This window comes from Schistocerca piceifrons, chromosome 2 (assembly GCF_021461385.2).
Source record: "Schistocerca piceifrons isolate TAMUIC-IGC-003096 chromosome 2, iqSchPice1.1, whole genome shotgun sequence".
Taxonomy (NCBI): domain Eukaryota; kingdom Metazoa; phylum Arthropoda; class Insecta; order Orthoptera; family Acrididae; genus Schistocerca; species Schistocerca piceifrons.
In genome coordinates this window covers 403,422,309-403,446,247 of record NC_060139.1, presented here as the reverse complement: position 1 = coordinate 403,446,247, position 23,939 = coordinate 403,422,309, and the positions used below count along the sequence as shown (strand labels likewise).

The 23,939-nt window shown below is 39.4% G+C and overlaps 1 protein-coding gene across 2 annotated transcripts in view; it reads left to right on the top strand.

The window, feature by feature from the left end:
* LOC124776696 (multiple inositol polyphosphate phosphatase 1) overlaps positions 1–23,939 on the top strand; it is a 306,445-nt gene that overhangs the window by 187,873 nt on the left and 94,633 nt on the right. For both annotated transcript variants that reach the window (XM_047251799.1, XM_047251800.1), the window contains exon 3: positions 4,094–4,225. In XM_047251799.1, the coding sequence (XP_047107755.1) occupies positions 4,094–4,225 (132 nt within the window). The remainder of the gene's footprint in view (positions 1–4,093; positions 4,226–23,939) is intronic.

Genomic DNA, 23,939 nt, shown 5'->3' with positions numbered 1-23,939 from the left:
CTTGTTTACTGTCCCACAACATAGAACTTTTATCCGAATCAGTACCTGTGCCTCTGTGTGGTATTCTGTCCAAATGTAGCTTCGTTTCTCTTTCTATCGGATGGTCACTTTCAAACAGATCCTTTCGGGCAAGACTTGCCATGAATGCTAGGCGTGGCGAACTAATAATTACACTGCCTGACAAAAAAAGTGAAGTATCCAGAGACACGGTCGGATGTCAGTGTAGCTTCGTCCACGTACACACGTAACTGATTAGAGTTATAATTCTCTGCGACAGGTAGAATGGATGATTTACAGAAATGTCCAGGGTGCCATTTAAAAATAACTATTTAACTTCGTTCGGATCTCGGACATACTGTTCTATAATGAGATGAAATTAACGATACTGGCATTCTGTCACAGTTATACAGTCTTTAGCAGCTCTTATGCAAGAACGCGCGAATTTTCACAGTCTTTCGCACGCTACATACTAACTATTAGTCCTACAGACAAAATGAACAGGACGTTTTTGTAGGAAATTTAAGTTATTTAAATTTTATGCTCATATATGTTTCGCTAAAGCCTATAGTTACCGAATTATTCAAGAAAAATTTACAAAAGCCACTGTCAAACGCATTTTCCTTGAAAAACTCGAAACCGTAGCCTCCAGCGTAAACGTATCTTAGTACAGAATTTAAATACATTAGATTTCCTACAAAAATGTCCTTTTCATTTTTTTTCTGTAGGACTGTAGTGTGTGGGTAGCAAATGAGAGAATACGAAAAACTCCTTACGTAGATTTTGAATGCGTTGCGGGTTGCATTAAATCCATAGGTTGTGGCAGATGAATCACCTTGTATACCTCACGTTTGTCATGCATTATTGTTCTAACTACGAAATGGACTTTTTAGATCGAGGATCGCCTGTGGATGGTACTGTGCACCGAAACCGGTAGCCAGTAGGCAAAGATAATTAAATTGCGATTGTAGACTAAAAACAATACTTTTTCAATATTGTATTGGTCACCATTCCACCGACGGTATAACGGGAATATAAAAACCACTGAAATGTGCGCGGCAGAGGGTGTTTCACACTATTCTCAGAAATTTTCTGCCCTGTTTCATTCGGAGAGGGAAAAGTGACTGCATACATGTGTCTCTATATGCGCCACAATCTCTCTTATGTCATTCTCATAATCCCTACGTGGGATATACGATTACATATTAAAAATTGTAAAATATTATAGGCTGTTCTGCCATTATCGGATAAATTTTTTAATGAAACCGAGATTTCTTCTCCGTCTGCAGAGGGCATACCTTTTTCGAAGGTTGGATGTATACCCTTGCTCGCTGCTGACTGAAGTAAAATTCTGTTCCCACATGCTCCCGTCTAGAACCGTGATGTCGCATGTTTTGAAAACTCGAGTGCAATCGACCGTTATCCGGATGTCGGTACTGAAGAGGATGTGTACCAGTCTTCCACGATGGGTCAAAAGCACTAGTGGACATCAGCTGCTGATTACGGCCAAGTGCGCTCGAGTTTCCAAGACATTGTGACGTTCGTGGCTCTGCGCCGAAGACGCGAAATCGGAATTTTACTTCATTTAGGGACCTTTTGGAAAAACGTTACACCCCGACTTGAAGATCTCATCAACGGACGGGAACGAAATGTTTGGGTCTGTGATAGAATCGCTCGTAGCAACTTTCACTAAAATCCCACGCGAACTTGTACCTGATGGGTTTGAAGTTTAAGTTCGCATATTTCTTTTCGTAGTATTGTAATTTGAGTTTAACTACGATAAACAGCAGCTTACGTGCCTGTGCGCTTATTGCCACGTTCATTGATAGGATTGTACAAATGATAAATCTTTCTTTGCCTTGGGAATTTAATAGAATCTGCGGCCGCACGCTGTAAACTTTGCCAGTACGTCTGGCAGTTTTTGTTGTGGAGATCGTCATGCATTTGCCTAGTTGGGCCTGTACGTGTTTCTACAGTCGACAAAATTAAATCTTTCCCGCCTTTTATGTTACAATATATTTACTGAACCTTTGACCGTGTTCTGAATGAATTTTTCCAATCAGGTAACGAACTTAATCACTAACGTGCAGAAATGATTGGACGGTTCGACCCACAATAGAACGATGCCCTAATCATCAAACAAAACAAATCACTGTCTATGTTACGAACAATTTCTGTTCTTCTGTGGTTCTAATCACTTTCCGCAACAGCAGTTAGCTTCAGTGAGACTCGACAAGATCTGTGGTCAATTACCGTAAAACTTTCCCTGAAAAATCGAATTAAAACTGTGAAGATTGATCGCCAGGAAGAAAATTTCAGTTAATGTTTCCGAAGGAAATGTGACTGCAGTTAAATTTCTAAACCAGAATTTATCTGAAATCTTTGTTTAAAAAACCTGACCTCACTTTTAAACTGTAATATTTACGTATTCTACGGTAAACCTTTCTGCAAACTCACACAATGTGGATAAGATGACTTTAATTTAATTGCAGCACAATTGCTGCCAATGCAAAGCATTATTGTGCAATGTGATTAAAAACTTATCATGCTAATAACTACTTTAGAAAATTCAATCAAGGAAATTTACTCTAACTGAAACATGATCTCAGCAAATTTAAATAAGAAACGCGATCATAGATTTTATTAACGATTATTGAGCTGTAAGGAGTGTTCAATATCGTAGTCTTCTGATGTTTATAACGACAAGTTTTTGTCGTTATCATGAATTTGTGAAAAACATTTATACTCTCAAACTTATCACTTAAATTTACTTGAGCAGAGGAAACAGGTAACTTGTTAAGGTAAATAACAATCTAAATGCAATTAACTTGAATTGCTGAATTTTTCAAGACTGCATCACGTATTTTGAAATTATCAACATTACTATGTGAGGGCAGAGTTTTTCCCTCGCGTCCATACCGTCTGCCTACCTGCCTGTCTTTTTCACCGCTTGCATACGGCTCGGCATCGGGAGGTCACCCTGTCCGCCGAAAGGAGAAACCAAACTGGACCCCCTTCATAATCGCATCTACATTATTTTACTGTTTGAAAATTATGAATCCTGAGATAGCGTCAGTCAGTTTCTTTTCCAAAATAACAATTGATGATCAACTCATAACTATTAATATTTGTTGCATTACTTGTCATCATTCAGATATGTTGGACGACGTCGCTTTCTAGGTGTTATGGCTTCCCCTGATACGAGCATACCACTGGATGAGAACTTTCTCCCACAATTCTCTTTTTATTGGGAAAAATTCTGAACATAAATGAAATGGTATAACAGCCCGGAATAAGTGTGATATTTCCGGCTGAGAAAGCTTATATTTTACAAATGCAACAAAACTGCCGCACAGTCTTCCTCAACACCTGTTCACTAAGTTAATCTACCACGCTATCAACAGAACAACGTCGCTTGTCTTGCAAGCATTCCCAATTAAGTTTCTCGGGCAGATCTGTCATACTGTACTATTGAATACACACTTGTTATGATCCGTGTTCTTAATTCGCTGGTATATACTGCTGAGGCTTCTTGATCTTGAGTTTAAACGCTGGAACAGTACTCTAGAACTGGTCTCACTTGGGCCTTGTATGTAATTTGCTTTACAACTACACCTCACTCTCTCAGAACCCGTCCAACAAACCTCAATCGCCCAACTACCTTTCCTATTACGGTCTTAACGTGTCCATTCCGTTTCATATCGTTTCTAACGATTTTCCACAAATATTTAAACGATCTGACGTGCTCCAGCTTAGTGGTCCATTTACGCTTCCTTGGGGGACACCCCGCGTGAAAGGATCTACGTAGAAATCCTTGTCCATTCACGCTGATTCAAGTTTTTCTTGTTATCACCAAATACTTTATGCGATGCAAATCCCAGTAGGATTGATTAGATAGGTCACAGTCTGTTTCGTTTCATATCATGCACAATTGAAGTGATAGCGCTCCGTCTTCTGGACCATTCTGCCAGTGAAACACTGAATCCAAACCTCTCTCCTTGTTCGCGTAATTCCATCGTGTCAAACACCTGACAACCTCTCTTTTATTGAAAGGCAGTGTGAACAATAACATGCACGTTTGAACAAATGTTTTCAGACTGCGAGCCACAGCAAATATGGATCCTGTCACGGCACGGCACCCGCTATCCCGGTTCGGACGATTACGACAAGCTGAACAGCCTGGCGAGCTTTCGTGACCAGGTCATTCGCAACCACGAAGTAAATCATGGTAAGTACGCCAAAAACATTATCCTATCGTTACTGCCATAATCGTTTTACCACCTGAAATCAGCAAGGGCCCACTGACCATTTTCTTCACAAAAGTTTCGAGAACAAGACTTCTTTTCATTCTTCTTTTTGTGGTTTATTCCCAAGGAATTACTTCTACTATCCGGTTTAAAAGAACGTATCTTCCGCTCTGCAGCGAATTGTGCGCTGTTTCCAAGCTCCCTAACACGATGAAATGATGTACCACACGGGGACTTGAATCCGCAACTTAGCCCTTCACGGCAATGTTCTTACCGATTGGCTATCTAGGCACACAGTTTTAATGTAACAGAAAGTTTCAAAACAGCACACGCCCTGCTGCAGGGTGAGGGATTCAACCCGGGAACATTCACTAGGCCAGCGCTGAGGCTCTGCAAGGTCTCAGCCAAAATAATGTCAACCTAAAGAACACAATACATCATGTCTTGTCATACACTGAGAAAAACAGCTCTTACAAATTGAAACATGTATGTAACGCAGCAGCGATGGCGAGGCATTGCAGCATCTCTGACCAGAGGGTCTGCGCTTGACCGCGCGAGTGTTGCGACGAGTTCGCTAGTTGTCGCTATGCAGAGCAGTACTCTGTCTGTAGTCGTGGAAGTCTGTAGCTAGTCGTCATGCAGAGCAGTCGGTCAGTAGTAGCAGCCCAGTGCGGTTGTGTGATGTAGGCGGTCGGCAACACTGGTCAAGATGCTGAATGAGGTATACTGTTAATTAATATAATCATTAGATAATGTAAAATTTATTTATTGTAATTAATGTCCAACAAGTCCCCAATAATAATTTTTATTCCAAAGCAGTTTTTACAAAACAAAATTTATTTAATTGCACTTCCCCTTTCATTCCACTTTCGTTAAAGAAAAATTTCAGTAAAATCACAGAAAAAAGGAATATTATTATTTGCAATACAGTTCCTCCAAGCCGTGCGCAGAGATAAGAGCAGAAATTTGACATCCAGTTATACTGAGGTAAGAATCTAATTCTGATTGTTTTATACAGGGCCAAAGACCGATATTTCGGTTTAATTGAATTTTCTTATCACTGAATAGACTTTAATTTTTTGGTGAAGAATTTATATTTGAGTCAGATTGCGAATTTCACATTTTTGTTGCCATTGTCAGTACATTTCATTGTGGGCAGGTTACGCTTAGCGCAATGTCCATTACCATTTCTAAATAATATTGTCATTTCTGTTTATAAAATTTTTGTGGGGAGGTTACACTTGGCGACACCCAGTCCAGGATCGTATTTCGTTGAGAATCTTTTGAGGAACAGTCAGATATCTGCTCTTATTTGCTTAGATATAATTAGGATTTGGCGCTACGCTTTTATTAACTTGTGACTTTCTTTCCACAGATCAACGACAATTCGTTTGCTCTGTTGTATTTGTGTGTTGTTTTTGCATTGTGCTTATTTGTTTTGTGAATAATTGTGACTACTGTTAAAATGCCGCGAAAGACTGTGAATAGTGTATCGCGAGGTATCATGAATGAAATTAGCGACTCAAACAACTTTACCGATAGGACATGTGACACGCGGTGTAATGATGACAATCCTGCGTTCACTAACAATCAGTGCATTCCAACCACTAGTGATGACTTTTACCCTGATAATGAACAAACGAACTCAATTGTCTCGTCTGTTAATTGGACGACAATTGATGACGCAGAACGCTCTATTGTAATGAGCGCTGCCGAGCTTAACACACCCGATTTGGAAAATTCAAGTAACGTACAGACAAATTTGTCTAGTGAAAATGAACAGTGTACTGAAAGTAGGACGGATTTATTTAATTCCGAAATAATGTCTGACAGTGTACATCCGACTGACAAACTTTTTTCTAAATCTCAGAATAACCAAATGGTTACAGTAAGCGAGAAAGTTCCAGATCCACTATTGAACAGCACAGAGAATAGAAATGCTAATCTTGAATCGGATCTAATTATGGCATTTTTGCAGCAAAATTTCAAACAGTTTAATGAAAAATTTAATAAAAATGACGAAAATCTCAAACAACAATTTAGTGAACAGAATAAAAAATTAGACAAACAAAGTGAAGATTTTAAACAACTCAGTGAACAGGTCAAACAACAGAACGAAAAACAAGACAAACTTAGTGAACAGGTCAAACAAGATAATGAAAAACTCAAACAACACTTAAATGAAAAATTAGACGACAATTCCAGACAGCTTAGTGAACAAATAAGAGCCGTTGCCGCGCAGTGTCATGACACTAAGGAACAGTTGCGAGTGGAAATTGAGGCTTGTTCACGAAAAAATAGCGAAGAAATAAAGTCTGTTGCGCAAGAATTAAGGGAAATGCAAACAGCCGCAACAGAAACACTCAGAGACGAAATTAGCGGAGTCGCTAAACAATGCTCTGAAAAAGCTACACAATTACGGGACGAGTTTAAAGCAATAACGGTAGAACTTTCGCGCACAATGGACGCAAAGATAGACGCGAAATTCGAACAGCAGAACACTCAGATTAACGAGCGCTTTAATCAGCACATACAGAACAGTGATACGCGTTTCCGCAAATTTATTCAGGATCAAAATAAAGTCAAACGTCAGGTTATGGAAACAATCACTGCACAAAGACAAGAGGACAAACGTAAAATGTTCGCGAAAGCGAAGACGTATGTAGACAATAATATTACTACAGTGTCCGGCAAAATTAATGCCATAGAACAGTTGAACGCGGAATTACGGGATGAAATTTCTGATCTTAAATCAAAAACAGATACACACACAGTAAATATTCAAACAGTGACAGACAGATTCGAACAATTAGAATTAACACAGGATTGCGATGTGATCAAAGCTGATGTTAAAAAACTGAGCGAAACTACGCGTAAGTTGCAAAAACAGATTAATGCGTCTGATTCTAAAACCGATGATCAGGCAAAAATACTGACTGAAAAATATGATGAATTGGCCAGTCGTATTGATGCTATCGAAAGTGCTAATGACAATAAATCAGACGATACTTCACCGGTTTCATTTAACCAAACACCTGAATTTCAAAATTTACTGCAGACAATTAATGAGATCGATTCATCTCACAATACGTTACGTAGAAAGTTATCGAGTTTACAACAAGAAGTAACAAAGATGAAAAGTATTTCAGATAATAACACACAGCAGAAGCCACTTTGCGAGCATTTGTCTGACTCACGCAACGTGTATAATGTGAGCAATTTACAGCAACTACGCGACTTAAAATCCGAAAAGCCACGCGACTTAAAATCTGAAAAACTACGTAACTTGAAGTACGAAATGACACAGACGAACAGATTCACACACAAACCTGAACGTGTTTTCAAATCCAATGACGAGAACGTAGATTACGAGCAATTTTTATCCGCCAGAAAATGTAAAGAATTTAATAATGACAGAACACAGGTACACACTTTGAGCTGTATACGACAATTTATTTTTGTGCTTTCACCGCTATTGCCTGTAATGCAGAAACTAGCTTTGAACCAGATGCGACAATTTATTTTTGTATTTACAACAGCATTGCCTATAATGCAGAAACTAGAATTAACATGGATACAACTATTTGCTTTTGAATTTATACCGCTATTGCCTGTAACGCAAAAGCTAAAATTTATTTGCAGTGCGTAAAAGACCTCAGGGGATTCATTACGCTTTAATGAATATGTGCCGTAGCGAGCATAGGGCCCCGAGCTGTAGTAGTGCTGTTTCATCTTTAGTTTTCTGCACTGCTGCCTTCTCTTCTACTATCCTATATATCTATCAAAACAGCTCTTTAACTATTGCTCTACCTAGAATTAAGAAAAATGACTAAAGAAAACCGGATATGACAAATATTTTACCGAATGTGACAATTTTCAGTAGGCACTCCCGTAATGACAACTACCGCCGTAATTTTAATAACAGATAAAATCGTAATCATCAGTATGTATAAAATTTTGAGCAATCGGAACCACATTTTTGGTAACAATATATGTTTTTCACCACAACAGCATGAAAGTCAGCCGCTTAGCATACGTAACCAACAATGCGGTCTGCAAGGTCAACCAAACTTTAATGTTTCGCCGCGTGCACGTATAGTCCCAGCCCCAACAAATAGTAACGCATGGCAACAAAGAAATAACCACGTACAGACAACACACCATTTCAATTCCTATCGCAATACGCCGTATAGAAATTACTATCTTGACAGACGTAAAAATAACGAGCACAATTTTCAGCGTACATTTAATAACAGTCGATATTATGAGCAGCAAGAACATTAGCAACAACATATTATCACGAATGAAACAGACAATAGGTGTCATCTATAGCGTAACACGTCAGCAAGAAATAACAGAACAGTTCATATAGTGGATATGCCACAATATTCTCCCGTAAATAACAGCACGTACGATAGATTTTGACCAGATACAGCACAGATCGCATATTACAGTAACGCAAACATTACTTTTGACACGCAGAATTTTGCTCACGAGAATGTTATTTGAAACATGCTCTGTTGAATGCACCACTTTTATCGCACCCAGATCTTACTAGAAATTTTTCCATTGCCACCGACAGTTCCAATACCGCTTTAGGCGTACACATTTTTCAGGAAATTGAAGAAGATGGCTCTACAGTAATTAAAAACATCGCATTTGCAAGTCGCATTTTGTCACCCGCTGAACGAAATTATTCTGTTACAGAATTGGAAACATTATGTGTTGTACGGGCTTTTACGAGATTTCGGCACTTTCTTTATGGCAGACATACTACCGTTTACACAGACCATAGAGCTATACAATTTTTACTTTCGGCTAAATTCACTCACGACAGATTAAGCAGATGGAAACTTTATTTACAAGAATTTAATTTTACAATAGTTCACATTCCCGGCACGCAAAATGTTATAGCAGACGCACTATCGCGTTCTCTCGGCAACAATCAGCAAGACGTAGCAACCAACTTCTGCAAAACAAATTTCAGTGTCATGTACATTCAGCAAGTTGCATTTGAAAACTTTATTTCATCGTCATTACAGGACATAGCAAAGGAGCAAAATAAAGACAATGTGTGGAAAGAAATTAAACACCTTTGGCAAGATAGGAAAAATGTTACGATTAGAAACCATTACACTGTGCGCAATGACATTCCGTTTCGCCGCTCTCATCCTGACAGCAACAATTGGTTATTATGCATACCTGACGAACCGGTTAACAAATTAATTTGGTACACTCATTTAAGTTACGCACATTACGGAGCACGAAAATGTTTTCTTATACTGAGACAGAACTGTTATTTTACCAACATGGAGAAACGTATACGACGAGTTTTAGCGTCTTGTAAAATTTGCCAGAAAGCTAAATCAGACACCACTTCACATATTCCTCCATTATATCCCATTATATCTGTTAAATTAAGACACATGGCTGCTGTAGATATTTTTGGTCCGATTCCCAGAACTAACAGAGGTTTTTGCTACATCTTTGTCGCTGTTGAGCTCACTTCAAAATTTGTTACTTTCACTCCGTTACGCAAAGCTACTGCTAAAACTGTTTCGAAAGCATTTGTAAAACATTTTCTATCTCATGTAGGGCATGTGATGAAAGTAATTTCTGATAATGGATCTCAATTTCGTAGTAGCGTATGGACACGCATGTTACGAGCCAGAAACATTTCTCCGATCTATATATCCAAGTACCATGCTTCTTCGAACCCTTGTGAAAGATTAATGAAAGAAATTGGTAAGCTGTGCCGAATATACTGCCACAAAAGACATATTGATTGGGATACATACATACTCTCATTCCAAGATGTAATTAATTCCATTCCAAATGAATCCACTATGCTATCTCCGACTGTTATACTGAAAAACGTTGAACCACCGAACAAAATTAAAGAATTAGTAAAATTACCCAAATGTAGGCGACTAAGACACCACGAAATAATTGACATTGCACTGAACAACATCAAACGTGCCGCAGAGCGCCGGAGAAGACAGCAAAAACAGGTTTGTACACGCCGCGACTTTCACGTTGGACAGAAGATATTAATACGTACACACTATTTATCCAGCAAATTAAAAGGTAAGTGCAGTAAATTTGAACTTCTATACGCAGGTCCATATCGGATTCGCAGCATCCCTCACCCCAATGTTGTACACGTCGAAACTTTGAGAACTAGAAAATCGAAAGGCAATCACCATATCTCAAACATTAAACCGTTTATTGAATGAAGACACTGTATGATTCAACACACTATGATGCCATTTACTAATGCAATTACTTCACCTGACTAATTACTGATGATTATCGTATTTTTTCTTGGGAAGTGCCCGGCAAGGTAAGGTTAGCAGGTCGCTTTTCTTGTCGTTACACATCAGACCGTGCATATTTTTCCAGATGAACTTACGTATTTTATGACTAATTATGCAATATTGGCTAATGACATGTTAATTTCATTACATTTTTTTTATTAAAGTCTTTAATTCTCGCCTTGATTAATTACACTACAAGCTGAACACAACGAACGTCACATTTGTCTTTTTATGTACGATTGTATTCCAGTTTTGTTTGTATGCACTGTGAAATAGTTAAGATATAACACACCTGTTGACTTTGACATTCTTTTTGCCCTATGACATCTCAAGATCGTGACTGTTTTACATTTTTTGCTGCTGCATTGTGATATTCTCTGTACATTTTGGCTTTGAACACTGTCAATGTCTTTGACATACTACGTTTTCTGTCATGTTATGCTGTATGGTTAATTGTGTCACCATAAACCAGTCATTATTTAGTGGGTATATGATTTAAATGCAGGACATTAATCTTTGTTCATCAATTTCAGAAAGGAATGATGATTCTAAGAAATAAATTTAGCATAAATGGGAATTTCACCTACGGAATAAACAAAAGAAGATGCAATAACTTTATGAGGAAGAGTAAATGGATCAGGATTAACAAGCATTAACAAGAATATACTATACTCATCACAGAATAGCAGTCTTAACTAATTTTTTCTTTCAGAATACAAGGTGATTGATGCAGGCTGTCAGACAGAACTACACATCTTAGTTTTAGTGATGAAATATGCTAGAGATAAGGAATAGTTGTATAATGATTAATGAAGTGATTTTTTTGCAGATGATAATGAATGCTGATGAATAATGATGAAGGATATGATGTTATGAATAATGAAGTTTTTCTTTACAGGTGATGATGATAATGAAGTTACGATAATGAATAATGAAGGTTTTTTTTTTTTTTTTTTACAGATGAGGATGATGTTGAAGCTATGTATTTATGCTATGTAGTTATTTAAGTATTTGTTGCAGTTTGTTTTGACAGCAGGTGTTACATTGCATAGTAGGATGACAGAAAGTTTTGGAAAGGACAGCTATGGAACACATTTTATACACATTTCACTACCTGTTAATTCGAAGTTCACTACTTTTCAGCATAGTGTGCGTTTCTTCTTTCAGGTCAATAATCCATTTTGTATATTTTTTCAGGAGAAGCTTTTCATGATACTTACTAAACCTGTTACTTATTATACCTGTTCTAGTACTTGCATTTTATTTTTTTACCCATTTGTGTTTATCATTTATGAATGTGATCACACATACTGCCTTGTTACATAACCCTGCTACAGCTGACTCATGACGAATGACGTTAACTATCCTCATTTGCAGCAATAGGTCAAAAGCAAATAGTGTTATGCCTCAGCAATTAATTATCGATCCCAACGCAATGCATTGCTAACAAAAAAAAAAAAAAAATGTATTACCAGTCCCAAGTAGTGATACCAGTTTGAGAAAGTTCTGAGTAATGCTGATTAGCTCTGAATAGTATGTCACTTCAGTAATGACTTCTTAATGAGACAAAAAAAAAGTATATATTTAAAATAATGCTTTGTCACTGGCTAATAACTGCCACTGTTTATTGTAATGAGACTATTTATAATGCGTATGATTATTAATGCTATGACTGTAATTAACTGATTTTAATAATGACTTTGTAATGATCTGAATACTACTGAATGAGGAACACTGTTTATTGTAATGAGACTACTTATAATGCCCATGATTATTAATGCTATGACTGTAATTAACTGATTTTTAATAATGACTTCGTAATGATCTGAATAATACTTTATGATGAACTATGTTTCATTCTATTCAATACTTGCTGGCCACTGAGTGCCAATAATTAATGTCAATCAACGAATTATGTTATTAATTATGCCATTAATTAGCTCTTGTTTTCCATGTTGAGTTTTCATGTTTTGGTTAATGGCCAATGAGTGCCAATAATTTGTATCACTCAATGTATTATGTTAATGCTAGGCCAATAATTGACTCTCCTTTTCAACTGAGACTTCTGATGAACATTATTCTGTCATACTAAATATACTTTGTAACTGGCCAAGGACTGCCACTGTTTATTGTAATACGATTACCCGTGATGCCAGCTAATGATTCTTACTATTGGAATGACAAATGATTAATTGAGGACAAATGATTAATTAACTGTAATTAGGAAAAGGCTAATGATTATTATTGGAATGACAAATGATTAATTAACTGTAATTAGGAAAAGGCTAATGATTATTATTGGAATGCCAAATGATTAATTAACTGTAATTAGGAGAAGGTTAATGATTATAATTATACTCTGTAACTGGAAAAGAATGTGATTGTTTCATAATGCTTTGTAATCAGGAGAAGGCTAATGATTCTTACCATATTGGAATGACAAATGATTAATTAACCATGCTACATTTTGTAACTAGGAAAAGAAGGCTACTGATTCCATGTAAAACAATTAATGAACATTTTTCTGTAATACTACATACTTGGTACAGAAATGTTCAATAACTGGGCTATGAATGCCACAAACTGCTAATTAAGTCTGTAATTGTCAATATTATGTGACTTGATGTCCTTCACCTCATGAGCTAACTGCCCTGAATTACTGCAATGTCCATTTTGTCCTGTTTATCCTAGTGATCATGGAGCACTATATTTGGTTTTGCACTAATTCTACGTTGGTGTGCCTTGTAAGAGCGTGGTGTTGACACGACATGCTGTCCACCACCGTGAGCGATGAAGACATTATTATGGTCCCACTGTTTGGTGTACCTAATGTACTGCCAAAATGAAAACATGGAATATTACTACGACAATTCAGTGTCTTGGCTACACTGATAAATTCTGATGGGAAAAGAACTTCAAGTTGTGTCACTTGGTGTTGTACTTCTGTGGAAAGATATGGACTTTCAGAACAGCTGTGTGCAATCTAAAGTGCTACAACCATGATGCAATCCTTCCCTTTCCTATCCTGATTCTTGTCACATAAGGAAAATAATTTTTTTTTGTAACATTATTTATGTTCATGGATATACATTTTTTTTAGATTTGCTCAACTCCAGTGCGAGTACACTTATGTCACTTATCGATATGATTTTTTTTTTGCCATTATGTTTATTTATTGTCAAAATGCTAAAGACATTTTTTTCGATTTGTTCTCAAGTACAGTATGTGCACTCTTGTCTTTTATATTGTATATACATTTTTTATTTTAATAATATGTTCTGAATTACAGTGCATGTGCACTTATGTTAGGTGTTAATATGTTTTCTACTGAACTTCAGTGCCTGTGCACTTTTCTCATTTTTCAATATGATTTGTACTATTCTGTATATTCAATACTTCAATGCGTATGCACTTATGTCATTTGTTACTAATTGTATATACATTTCATCATTTACTGATATGTTCTCAACTCCAGTGCGAGTACACTCATGTTACTTGTCAACATAATATTTTTTGCCAGTCTGTTTGTTTGTTCTGAATATGCCAATGAATTTTTTCAGTGCCTCTGCACTTTGTTTTCTGTCAAATAATTTGTATATACATTTTTCTGATTTGATAGTATGTTTTGTACTCATATCTTGTTTTGTACTTAGTGCGTGTGCACAACATCTAATTCATGTACTACATCTAAATATTCTGTAAATTGTAGAAGTTTATTAATTAGGAAAAAATTTTGCCGCGATTGGCAAGTCCAAATGACTCACCATCGCTGCCAAATTTTTGCCCCCCCAGTGGAGGGTTATGAAACACGTATGTAACGCAGCAGCGATGGCGAGGCATTGCAGCATCTCTGACCAGAGGGTCTGCGCTTGACCGCGCGAGTGTTGCGACGAGTTCGCTAGTTGTCGCTATGCAGAGCAGTACTCTGTCTGTAGTCGTGGAAGTCTGTAGCTAGTCGTCATGCAGAGCAGTCGGTCAGTAGTAGCAGCCCAGTGCGGTTGTGTGATGTAGGCGGTCGGCAACACTGGTCAAGATGCTGAATGAGGTATACTGTTAATTAATATAATCATTAGATAATGTAAAATTTATTTATTGTAATTAATGTCCAACAAGTCCCCAATAATAATTTTTATTCCAAAGCAGTTTTTACAAAACAAAATTTATTTAATTGCACTTCCCCTTTCATTCCACTTTCGTTAAAGAAAAATTTCAGTAAAATCACAGAAAAAAGGAATATTATTATTTGCAATACAGTTCCTCCAAGCCGTGCGCAGAGATAAGAGCAGAAATTTGACATCCAGTTATACTGAGGTAAGAATCTAATTCTGATTGTTTTACACAGGGCCAAAGACCGATATTTCGGTTTAATTGAATTTTCTTATCACTGAATAGACTTTAATTTTTTGGTGAAGAATTTATATTTGAGTCAGATTGCGAATTTCACATTTTTGTTGCCATTGTCAGTACATTTCATTGTGGGCAGGTTACGCTTAGCGCAATGTCCATTACCATTTCTAAATAATATTGTCATTTCTGTTTATAAAATTTTTGTGGGGAGGTTACAAAATATATCGAAGTTGGTTTGATAAAAGTTATTTTTCTCTCTCAGTGCATAGAGCCAAAAATGAGGTGACAAGCAACATAATAAATCTACAGTCATGCTACGATCAGAAACAACAAACAGAAGTATTTAGCTTGTACCAGAAGGTATGTGGCGTCCCGATACTCGTCACTAAACGTGCACGCAGGAGCCGTGCTTTCTCTCCCCCCCCCCCCCGCCCCCCCCTCTCTCTCTCTCTCTCTCTCTCTCTCTCTCTCTCTCTCTCGCGCGCGCGCGCTCTCGCTCTCTCTCTCTCTCTCTCTCTCTCTCTCTCTCTCTCTCTCTCTCTCTCTGCACGCCGTCTCGTCTACACATACTGCGAACTTTCCACTACGCTCTCTCCAAGTCTTTCTCATGCACAAACACCTCGAACCGCGTTGAAGGATTTTTGTCGCTTCGCTATCTCAGCTACACTACTCGGGGAATACAACCCAACACCGTGCAGCACGAAGTACAGTGCCTGATCGAGCTTGTGATTGCGATGCACGGTCCAGTTCAGGACGGCAAATCCGCCCACCACTCGTTGACAAGAGTATATTCAATTTGTCCAGAATGGGATTTTCACTCTACAGCGGAGTGTGCACTGATATGAAACTTCCTGGCAGATTAAAACTATTTATTTACAGCTCGTACAAAATAGGTACGAGTTTCAAAATTTTACTGACATTGAAAGCAGTCGCCAGCATTGTGTATAACCCGTTGCCAGCGATGTTGAAGTCGTAGGGTACCCTTAGCAGTGCCAGTTGTGTTGACAGTTCGAGTGGCGCGGCCTATTGCCCGACGAATTTGTAGCAGTTCTGAAGCGAATGCTGTAAAGTGTTTCCTTCAGTTCAGAAAGTGTCATCACTTCTGTCTCTATGCTGTTCATTTTTGGCACACAACCTACGACCAGCTTGGAGACAGAAGTGATGACACTTTCTGCGGGACCTGACCATCAGTTTGCAGGACAATGCTCAAGTAAGTACAGTGCAAGCTGTTACTGATTTGTTTGACTGATAGGGCTGCGAAGTGCTATACCACCTACTGCACTCCCCTGATTTAAGCACTCGTAAGTTCAACTCGATTTCTAAACTGAAGGAAACACTTCACGGAATTCGCTTCAGAACTGCTACAAATTCGTCGGGCAATAGACTGCGCACCACAACTGGCTCTGCTAAGAATATCCTACGACTTCCACATCGCTCGCAACGGGTTATACACAGTGCAGGTGACTACTTTGAAGGTCAGTAAAACTTTGAAACACGTATCTATTTTGCACGAGCTGTAAATAAATAGTTGCCACTATTAAAGTTCCAATCCTCGTATATGAATGTGTGGTGTCTGTTCTTTCGACATATCCAAAAGAACAGACACACCATCTGCACTGAAGAAGGTGGATCAGTTGCCCAGCAAGACCAATCAAATTATATGAAAGAGTGGTGCCTGTTCTCTCGGATATGTCCGAAAGAACAGACACCATGCATTCATATAATTTGATTGGCCTAGTTGGGCAAATAGCAGAGACGCACTAACTGACTGTATTTTGCCAGTATCCTCCAAATGAAATGAAGTCTGCTGCCTACTATTACTTACGATTCATCTTATTTTATCATTATATTTCATACCCTTAAAATGGTTTCATTCAGGTATTTGTAAGAGTTTATGGATTCCAGTTGCGGTTCAGTGATATTGTGAAGTCACAGTTAGTTTTTTTCTCAATGTTTGCATCTCTTTTGAACCTTATCAATATCTGACTTAATATCTGTACGTTTCTATTTCAGACATTACTGCACTGTAGGTGGCTGTCTTAATTGTAAAAAATTTTTAGGGCACTATTAATATGGTCTGCCAAGTCATTAACGTACAAAATTAACGCCAAGGGCCGCAGTACACTTCCCTTGGGCATGCCTGAAGTTACTTCTGCTTTTGTTGATCTCTCTCCATCCAAAATAACATTTGTATCCTCCTCACAAAGAAATAATCAACTCAGTCACCAGTTGAGTTTGATACCCCATATGATCGTACTTCTGTTTATAAATATGGGTGTAGTACTGAGTCAAATGACTTTCAGAAGCAAAGAAATACAGCAATCGCTTGACTGACTTGATCCATTGCTTTACGGACCTTTGTGAGAAACGAGCAAGTTTGCTGTCGCACCACTGATGTCACGAAGCTAACTCTACTGCAAATGCTACATAGATTCCAATAGGCTTGGCAGCTTTGCTAAATTTTACCGATTTCAGCTGTTCCTCATTTCTGCAGTAATCCACAAATTAAAATGTGGCAGTACTTCTGTGTCTTCTACGTAATGGTTTGTTTAAAAGCGGAGTTCAGAATGTCTGCTTTTGTTTTGCTACTATCAGTTTCGTTTCCTTAGACATCCACGAGCGTCAGGACATTAACTATGGAACCACTAACAGCCTTTATATATGACCGAATTTCTTTTGGTTTCGTGAGAGGTCATTCGATAAAATTCTACTACAGAGGTCATTGAAGACTTTTGACATCCAAATGCGTTTTATTTAGTATGTCCCTATCTGTATCACTATGTTTAGTTTTACACACATTATGCGGTAGTCGCTGTTTCCGAAGAAGTTTCTTCACAGAGGCTGTATATCATGGAGGATCGCTACCTTCACGAACTGTTGTACTAAGCATTACCCACTGCCTCATTGTCACTGACACCAGTTTCGTAAACACATCTTCAAAGAGGTCAAGCGTGTTTGTTCCCATTCGATTCATCAAGTGCAGACTTCTCAATTGTTTGTTCCAAGTAGTGCTCAAAGAATTATTATAATATTATTACGCAGAATGTCTCCACATGCCCACAAAAGTGTAATTTTTCCCATTGACTGTTAGGTGATTAAAAGTCTTATCCAATCATGACACTATGGGTGGGGAACGTACACGGGGTAAATCACCTAAAACTTGCACCGCAAATATTGTGGAAGTGGAAAGTGCTCCCGATGTGCGGTTTTAACGGCATAGATTGATAGCTTGGGGCTCGTATTGTTAGCCCTTCAACTTAGAGCGTGTATTTTTTGTGCAAACATACGCTTTTTTAAATGGAACAATGCTTATTGACATTAGCTAACTAAAATAGGGTAAATTATAATGTCAGCAGTGTTTGTTGCAGATTTTAGTGCGAGTCGTTTACGAGATATCATTTTGGAAAGTACCCACACTACACTTGTTCAGTACCTGTGGCAGCTCACACCTAAGAACGAAACAAGTGCACACACTAGTTATGCGGATTCCGACCAGTAACGAGATGATTGACCATCACAGGCCGTATTCAAAATGACCACCGGAAGTGGCAATAACGCTTCCTGTCTGGTATGGAACGACTGCTGCGCACATGGTAGCATTTCAGCGGAGATGTCCAAGTAGGCTGAGATAATACGTCGATGCATAACATTGAGAGTAGTTGGTATGTCCTTGTAGACAGCGTGCTTCAGCTTTCCCCAAAGAAAAACGTTTACATGCGTAAAATTCGGGGAACGGGTCGGACCAGATACAGGTCGTCTGCGTCCAGCCCAGAGATTTGGAAACAATTCGAGGAGGCATGCTGTAGTACTTGCGTGCACAGTGGTCTAGACAGCCATCATGTTGGTACCATAGGTTCCTCCTAGTCTCAAAGGAACGTCTTCTGGCAGCCGTGGAAGACGGTCTGTTAGAAGGCTGCAATACTTGTGCGCATTCAGTGTTCTGTCTAAGGACAACGGGCCTATGAGCTGATGGTTCACTATCCTACACCACACGTTTACGCTACTTGGATGCTGACGTTCCACTGGCGAAGGCAACGGGGATAGTCAATAGACCTATAGTGCATATTTCGGCGGTTTACCTGCCCACGATTGGTAATAGTGCCTTCTCCCTAAATAAGATTAATGATACATCTGGAGTATCTTGTCTCAATGCCCATGCACTGAAGCTAACACGATTCTCATAATCGTTTCCGTGCGGCCCGTGATGGAGAGAGATGTGGTAGGGATGGGACCTATGTCGATGGAGAATGTGTAGGACACTTACCTGACTCATACCACTTCCTCGTGTGATTGTGCAGGAGCAAAAATGTGAATCAACTGCAACAGCAAATGGTTCAAATGGCTCTGAGCACTATGGGACTTAACATCTATGGTCACCAGTCCCCTAGAACTTAGAACTACTTAAACCTCACTAACCTAAGTACATCACACAACACCCAGTCATCACGAGGCAGAGAAAATCCTTGACCCCGCCGGGAATCGAACCCGGGAACGCGGGCGCGGGAAGCGAGAACGCTACCACACGACCACGAGAACTGCAACACCAGCAAGAACATTAATTTCCCTCTCTTCTGTCGTCACTTGTTTCCTTCTGTTAGGTTGTCTAGGTGTTACACTACCACTTCCATCACGTACCTGGTTGAAGAGGCTAATAAATAATTGCAGAGATGGTTGACGTCTATTGGGATAACTTGTCGCTTACGCCGTATAAGAACGAAATGCATTCTTCCTATTCTCCCCATACACTACGAACATGTCAGCTTCTTCTTCGATGGTAAATCCCATCTTCCACTTACCACCTTCTACTTGGAATTTCACACCCTGACTGACTAGCTAGTCGCAGTGCACTCAAGGAACACAGAAGAACACAGCGAGCAAACATAACAAGATCGTACCTATCAACTACACAGGCAGAACAATACAATCAAGCATTGGTTTGGAAACTTTTCAAGATATATCTCGTAAACGACTCGCATTAGAATGCTGCAACAGGCTCCACTGACATTCTAATTTACCCTACTTATAATCTGTTAGTGTCAATAGGCATTTTTCCATTTAAAAAAGTGTATGTTTGCACAAAAATACGCTTTCTAAGTACTATTAAACCCGTATGTTTGTACAAAAATACGTTTTCTAAGTATTATTATAATCTGTTGACAGGCTAACAGTACAAGTCCCTGACTACCAATGCATTCTGTTAAAAACGCACATCAATAGCAGATTTCATTTCCGCAATATTTGTGGCGCAGGTTTTAGGTGGTTCACCTTGTGTACTAGTTAGCATACATTTTCTCTCAAGTTTTCGGATGCATCTAGGAGTGAGTCTGGTGCTCGATACAAGAACTCAATTGTAGGTTAATTCCCACGCTTGATACTAGGGCTTCACCAAACCATCTCATAAACTAAACTAAACTCCGCCTAAACAGACCATGAAGGCCCAACGGTACTGACCAACCTTGTCATCCTCAGCCCACAGGCGTCACTGGATGCTGATATGGAGAGGCACATAGTCAGCACACTGCTCTCCCGGCCGTATGCCAGTTTACGAGACTGGAGCCGCTACTTCTCAATCACGTAGTTCCTCAGTTTGCCCCACGAGGGCTGGATGCACACCTCTTACCAACAGCGCTTAACTTCTGTGATCTGATGGGAATCAGTGTAAACATTGGGGCAAGGCCGTTGGCCAAACAATCTCATATCCAGCTTCAATTTCTATCTTGGTGGATTCGAGTTCCTTGTCTGCTGCAATAGATACGCCACTGTCATTTCCCATTCTTTTGATATAGACTTAGGTTAAACCTAAAAGTTTCACTGCTGTCAATGTTGGGTTTTAGTAAGCATTTTGTGCCTTGGAAGTTGATCACTAGGTTTGTAATCGTTTAACCTGTGGATGGGGAGAGGGGCATCATTTATCTGGATCTTACACTAATACTTCAGGTCTCCTACAGCTCTCATTATCCAGCTTGGATGGAGACTTACCTAGGCTAAAAAATCTCCACTCCACACAAAATCAACCACATAAGTAGGAAAGTCTGATGTGTAATGCATTTTTGACTTATTTAGGGTGCCCCTGCAGTTCTCAACTCTAGGACGCAAGTCTAGCAAGTCACAGCCTAGCTTCTTAAAGAACTCTCAAAGTCTCTGATTCAAGCCTTGTATTTTTCTCACAGGGCACCGATTAGCTCTGGGGACAATGCTACAAATCGTGTACTTACTGAAACTCTGTGTACAAGGCTGTGTTTATTGAAACTCTCTGCCAGTGGGTGGAATGAACCAAGTGTGACCGCAGAGCCCAGATGACGGGCATTGTTCATTACAACGTGTGCCACACTTGGCAGTTGATTACATTTTATGCCGTCCGTGGCTGCCAGAACAAGGTCTTCGGAATGCTGAATGAGCCGACTAGGCATACACAAAGAGTACCGTACGTTAGGTGACCTTCCTACATCTACATCCACATCCACATCTGCAATTATAGTCCACAAGCCACCTTACGATGTATGGAGCTCCATAAGCATACTCCTAGATATTTTGTGGCAGTAACTGCTTCCAGTGGCTGTTCTGGAATTATTTAATCATACAATAATGCATCCTTCTGTCTATGTACACGTGATAGATGACATTTGTTTATATTGAGGGTCAATTGTCAACCCCAGCACCAAGCGTCGATCCTCTGCACGTCTTCCTGCATTTCGCTATGATTTTCTAGCGTTGCGACTTCTCTGTATACATCAGCATCATTACGATGTTATGCATCAGGTCATTTGTATACATCGTGAAAAGTAATGGGCCTATAACACTTCCATGAGGTACGCTCAAAGCTACTTTTCTCTGTTGAATATGACATACTGTTTTATGTTTTGCTAGAAGCACGTCAATCCAGTCACACACTTTGTCTGATATACTGTATGCTTGTATTTTGTCTATTAAGCAGCAGTGCGGAACCGTATCGAATGCCTTCCAGAAGTCAAGGGACATGACATCTACCTACTTTCTGGACCTCGTGGACAAACGTAGTGAACTTGGCTTGCCACAGTCGTTGTCGGAACCCATGTTGATTCCTAAAGAGGATGTTTTCGTTCTCCAGAGGTGTCGTAATATGAAAGCATAAAACATGTTTCAGAATTTTATAACGGACAGGCGTCAGAGATATAGGCCTATAGTTTTATGCGACTGTTGCGTGACCTTTCTCGAAAACTGGAATTACTGTGCTCTTATCTACATCGATACTCCGCAATCCACCTTACGGCGCGTGGTGGAGGATACCACGTACCACTTATAGTCATTTCCTTTCCTGTTCCACTCGCAAATAGAACGAGGGAAAAAGAACTATCTATATGCCACCGTTTGAGCCCTGATTTCTCGTGCCTTATCTTCGTGATCCTTAGACGCAATGTGTGTTGGAGGCAACAGAATCGTTTACTGTCAGCTTCAAATACCTATCCTCTAAATTTTCTCAGTGGTATTCCTCGAAAAGAACTTCGACTGCCCTCCCGGGATTCCCATTTTGAGTTCCCGAAGCATCTCAGTAGCACTTGCGCGTTGTTCGAACCTACCAGTAACAAATCTAGCAGTCGGCTTCTGAATTGTTTCGATGTGTTCCTTTAATCCGACCTGTTACGGATCCCAAACACTTGAACAGTACTCAAGAATAGTTCGCACTAGCGTCCTTATGAGCGCTCTCCTTTACAGATGAGCCACACTTTCCTAGAATTCTCCCAATAAACCGAAGTCGACCATTCGACTTTCCTGCCACAATCTTCGTATGCTCGTTCCATTTCATATCGCTCTGCAACATTACACTCAGGTCTTTAAACGACGTGACTATGTCAAGCAGGCCACTAATAATGCTGTACCCGAATATTACGGTTTTTCCCCCCTACTCAGTCCGCACTAACTTACATTCTTTCCACATGTAGAGCTAGCTGCCATTCATCACACCAACTAGAAATTTTGTCTAAGTCATCTTGTGTTCTATCACTCAACTTCAACACCTTACCTTACACCCCAGCATCATCAGCAAACAATCACAGATTGCTACCCTCCCTCATTTATGTATGTAGAGAATCTACATACATAAATATACATGAATTCTGTCATACTTCCCTGGGGCACTCCTGACGATACCTTTGTCTCTTATGAACACTCACTGTTATGGGCAACATACTAGGTCCTATAACTTAAGAAGTCCTCAAGCCACTCAGAAATGTGTGAACCGATTCCATATGCTTGTGCCTTCTTTAACAGCCTGCAGTGGAGCACTGTGACAAACGCTTTCTGGAAATCTAGAAATATGAAATCTGCCTGTTGCCCTTCACCCATAGTTCACAGTAAATCATGTGAGAACAGGGCAAGCTGAGTTTCGCACGAACGATGCTTTCTAAAATCATGCTGATTCGTGGACATAAGCTTCTCGATCTCAAGAACATTTTTTGTATTTGTACTAAGAATATGTTCAAGAATTCGGCAGCAAACCGATATTATAGATATTGATCTGCAATTAAGTCGGTCCAATCTTTTGCCTTTCTTATACACAAGAGTCACCTGCGCTTCTTTTCAGTCACTTGGGATTTTCCACTGGACTAGAGATTCACGATAAATGCAAGCTAAGTAAGGGGCCAATGCCGTAGAGTACTTTTTGAAACATCGAATTGAGATTCCATCTGGACCTGGTGACTTATTTGTTTTCAAATCCTTCAGCTGTTTCTCTATGCCAATATTGCAGCAAAGAGAGCACGGCCCCACTCTTCATTGTTGCCAGATGCATCCAAGCTGGCGGCGATTACGCCATCCAAGATGGCGACGTGTAGACTTGGCAACATTGCATGACGTCATCCAAGATGGCGACGATGACACATTCAAGATGGCGGCTTTTGGTGGAAAGTTTGAATTTTGGTGGGAAGATAGGTCAACTGGGCTACCTCCACTAACTTAACCCCCTCCCCACCCCCAGAAAATGGCGTGAAGTTCAAATTCCATCAGGACAATGCAGCCTCTACTAATGTAAGAAAAATGGCGGGAACAAAAGGGC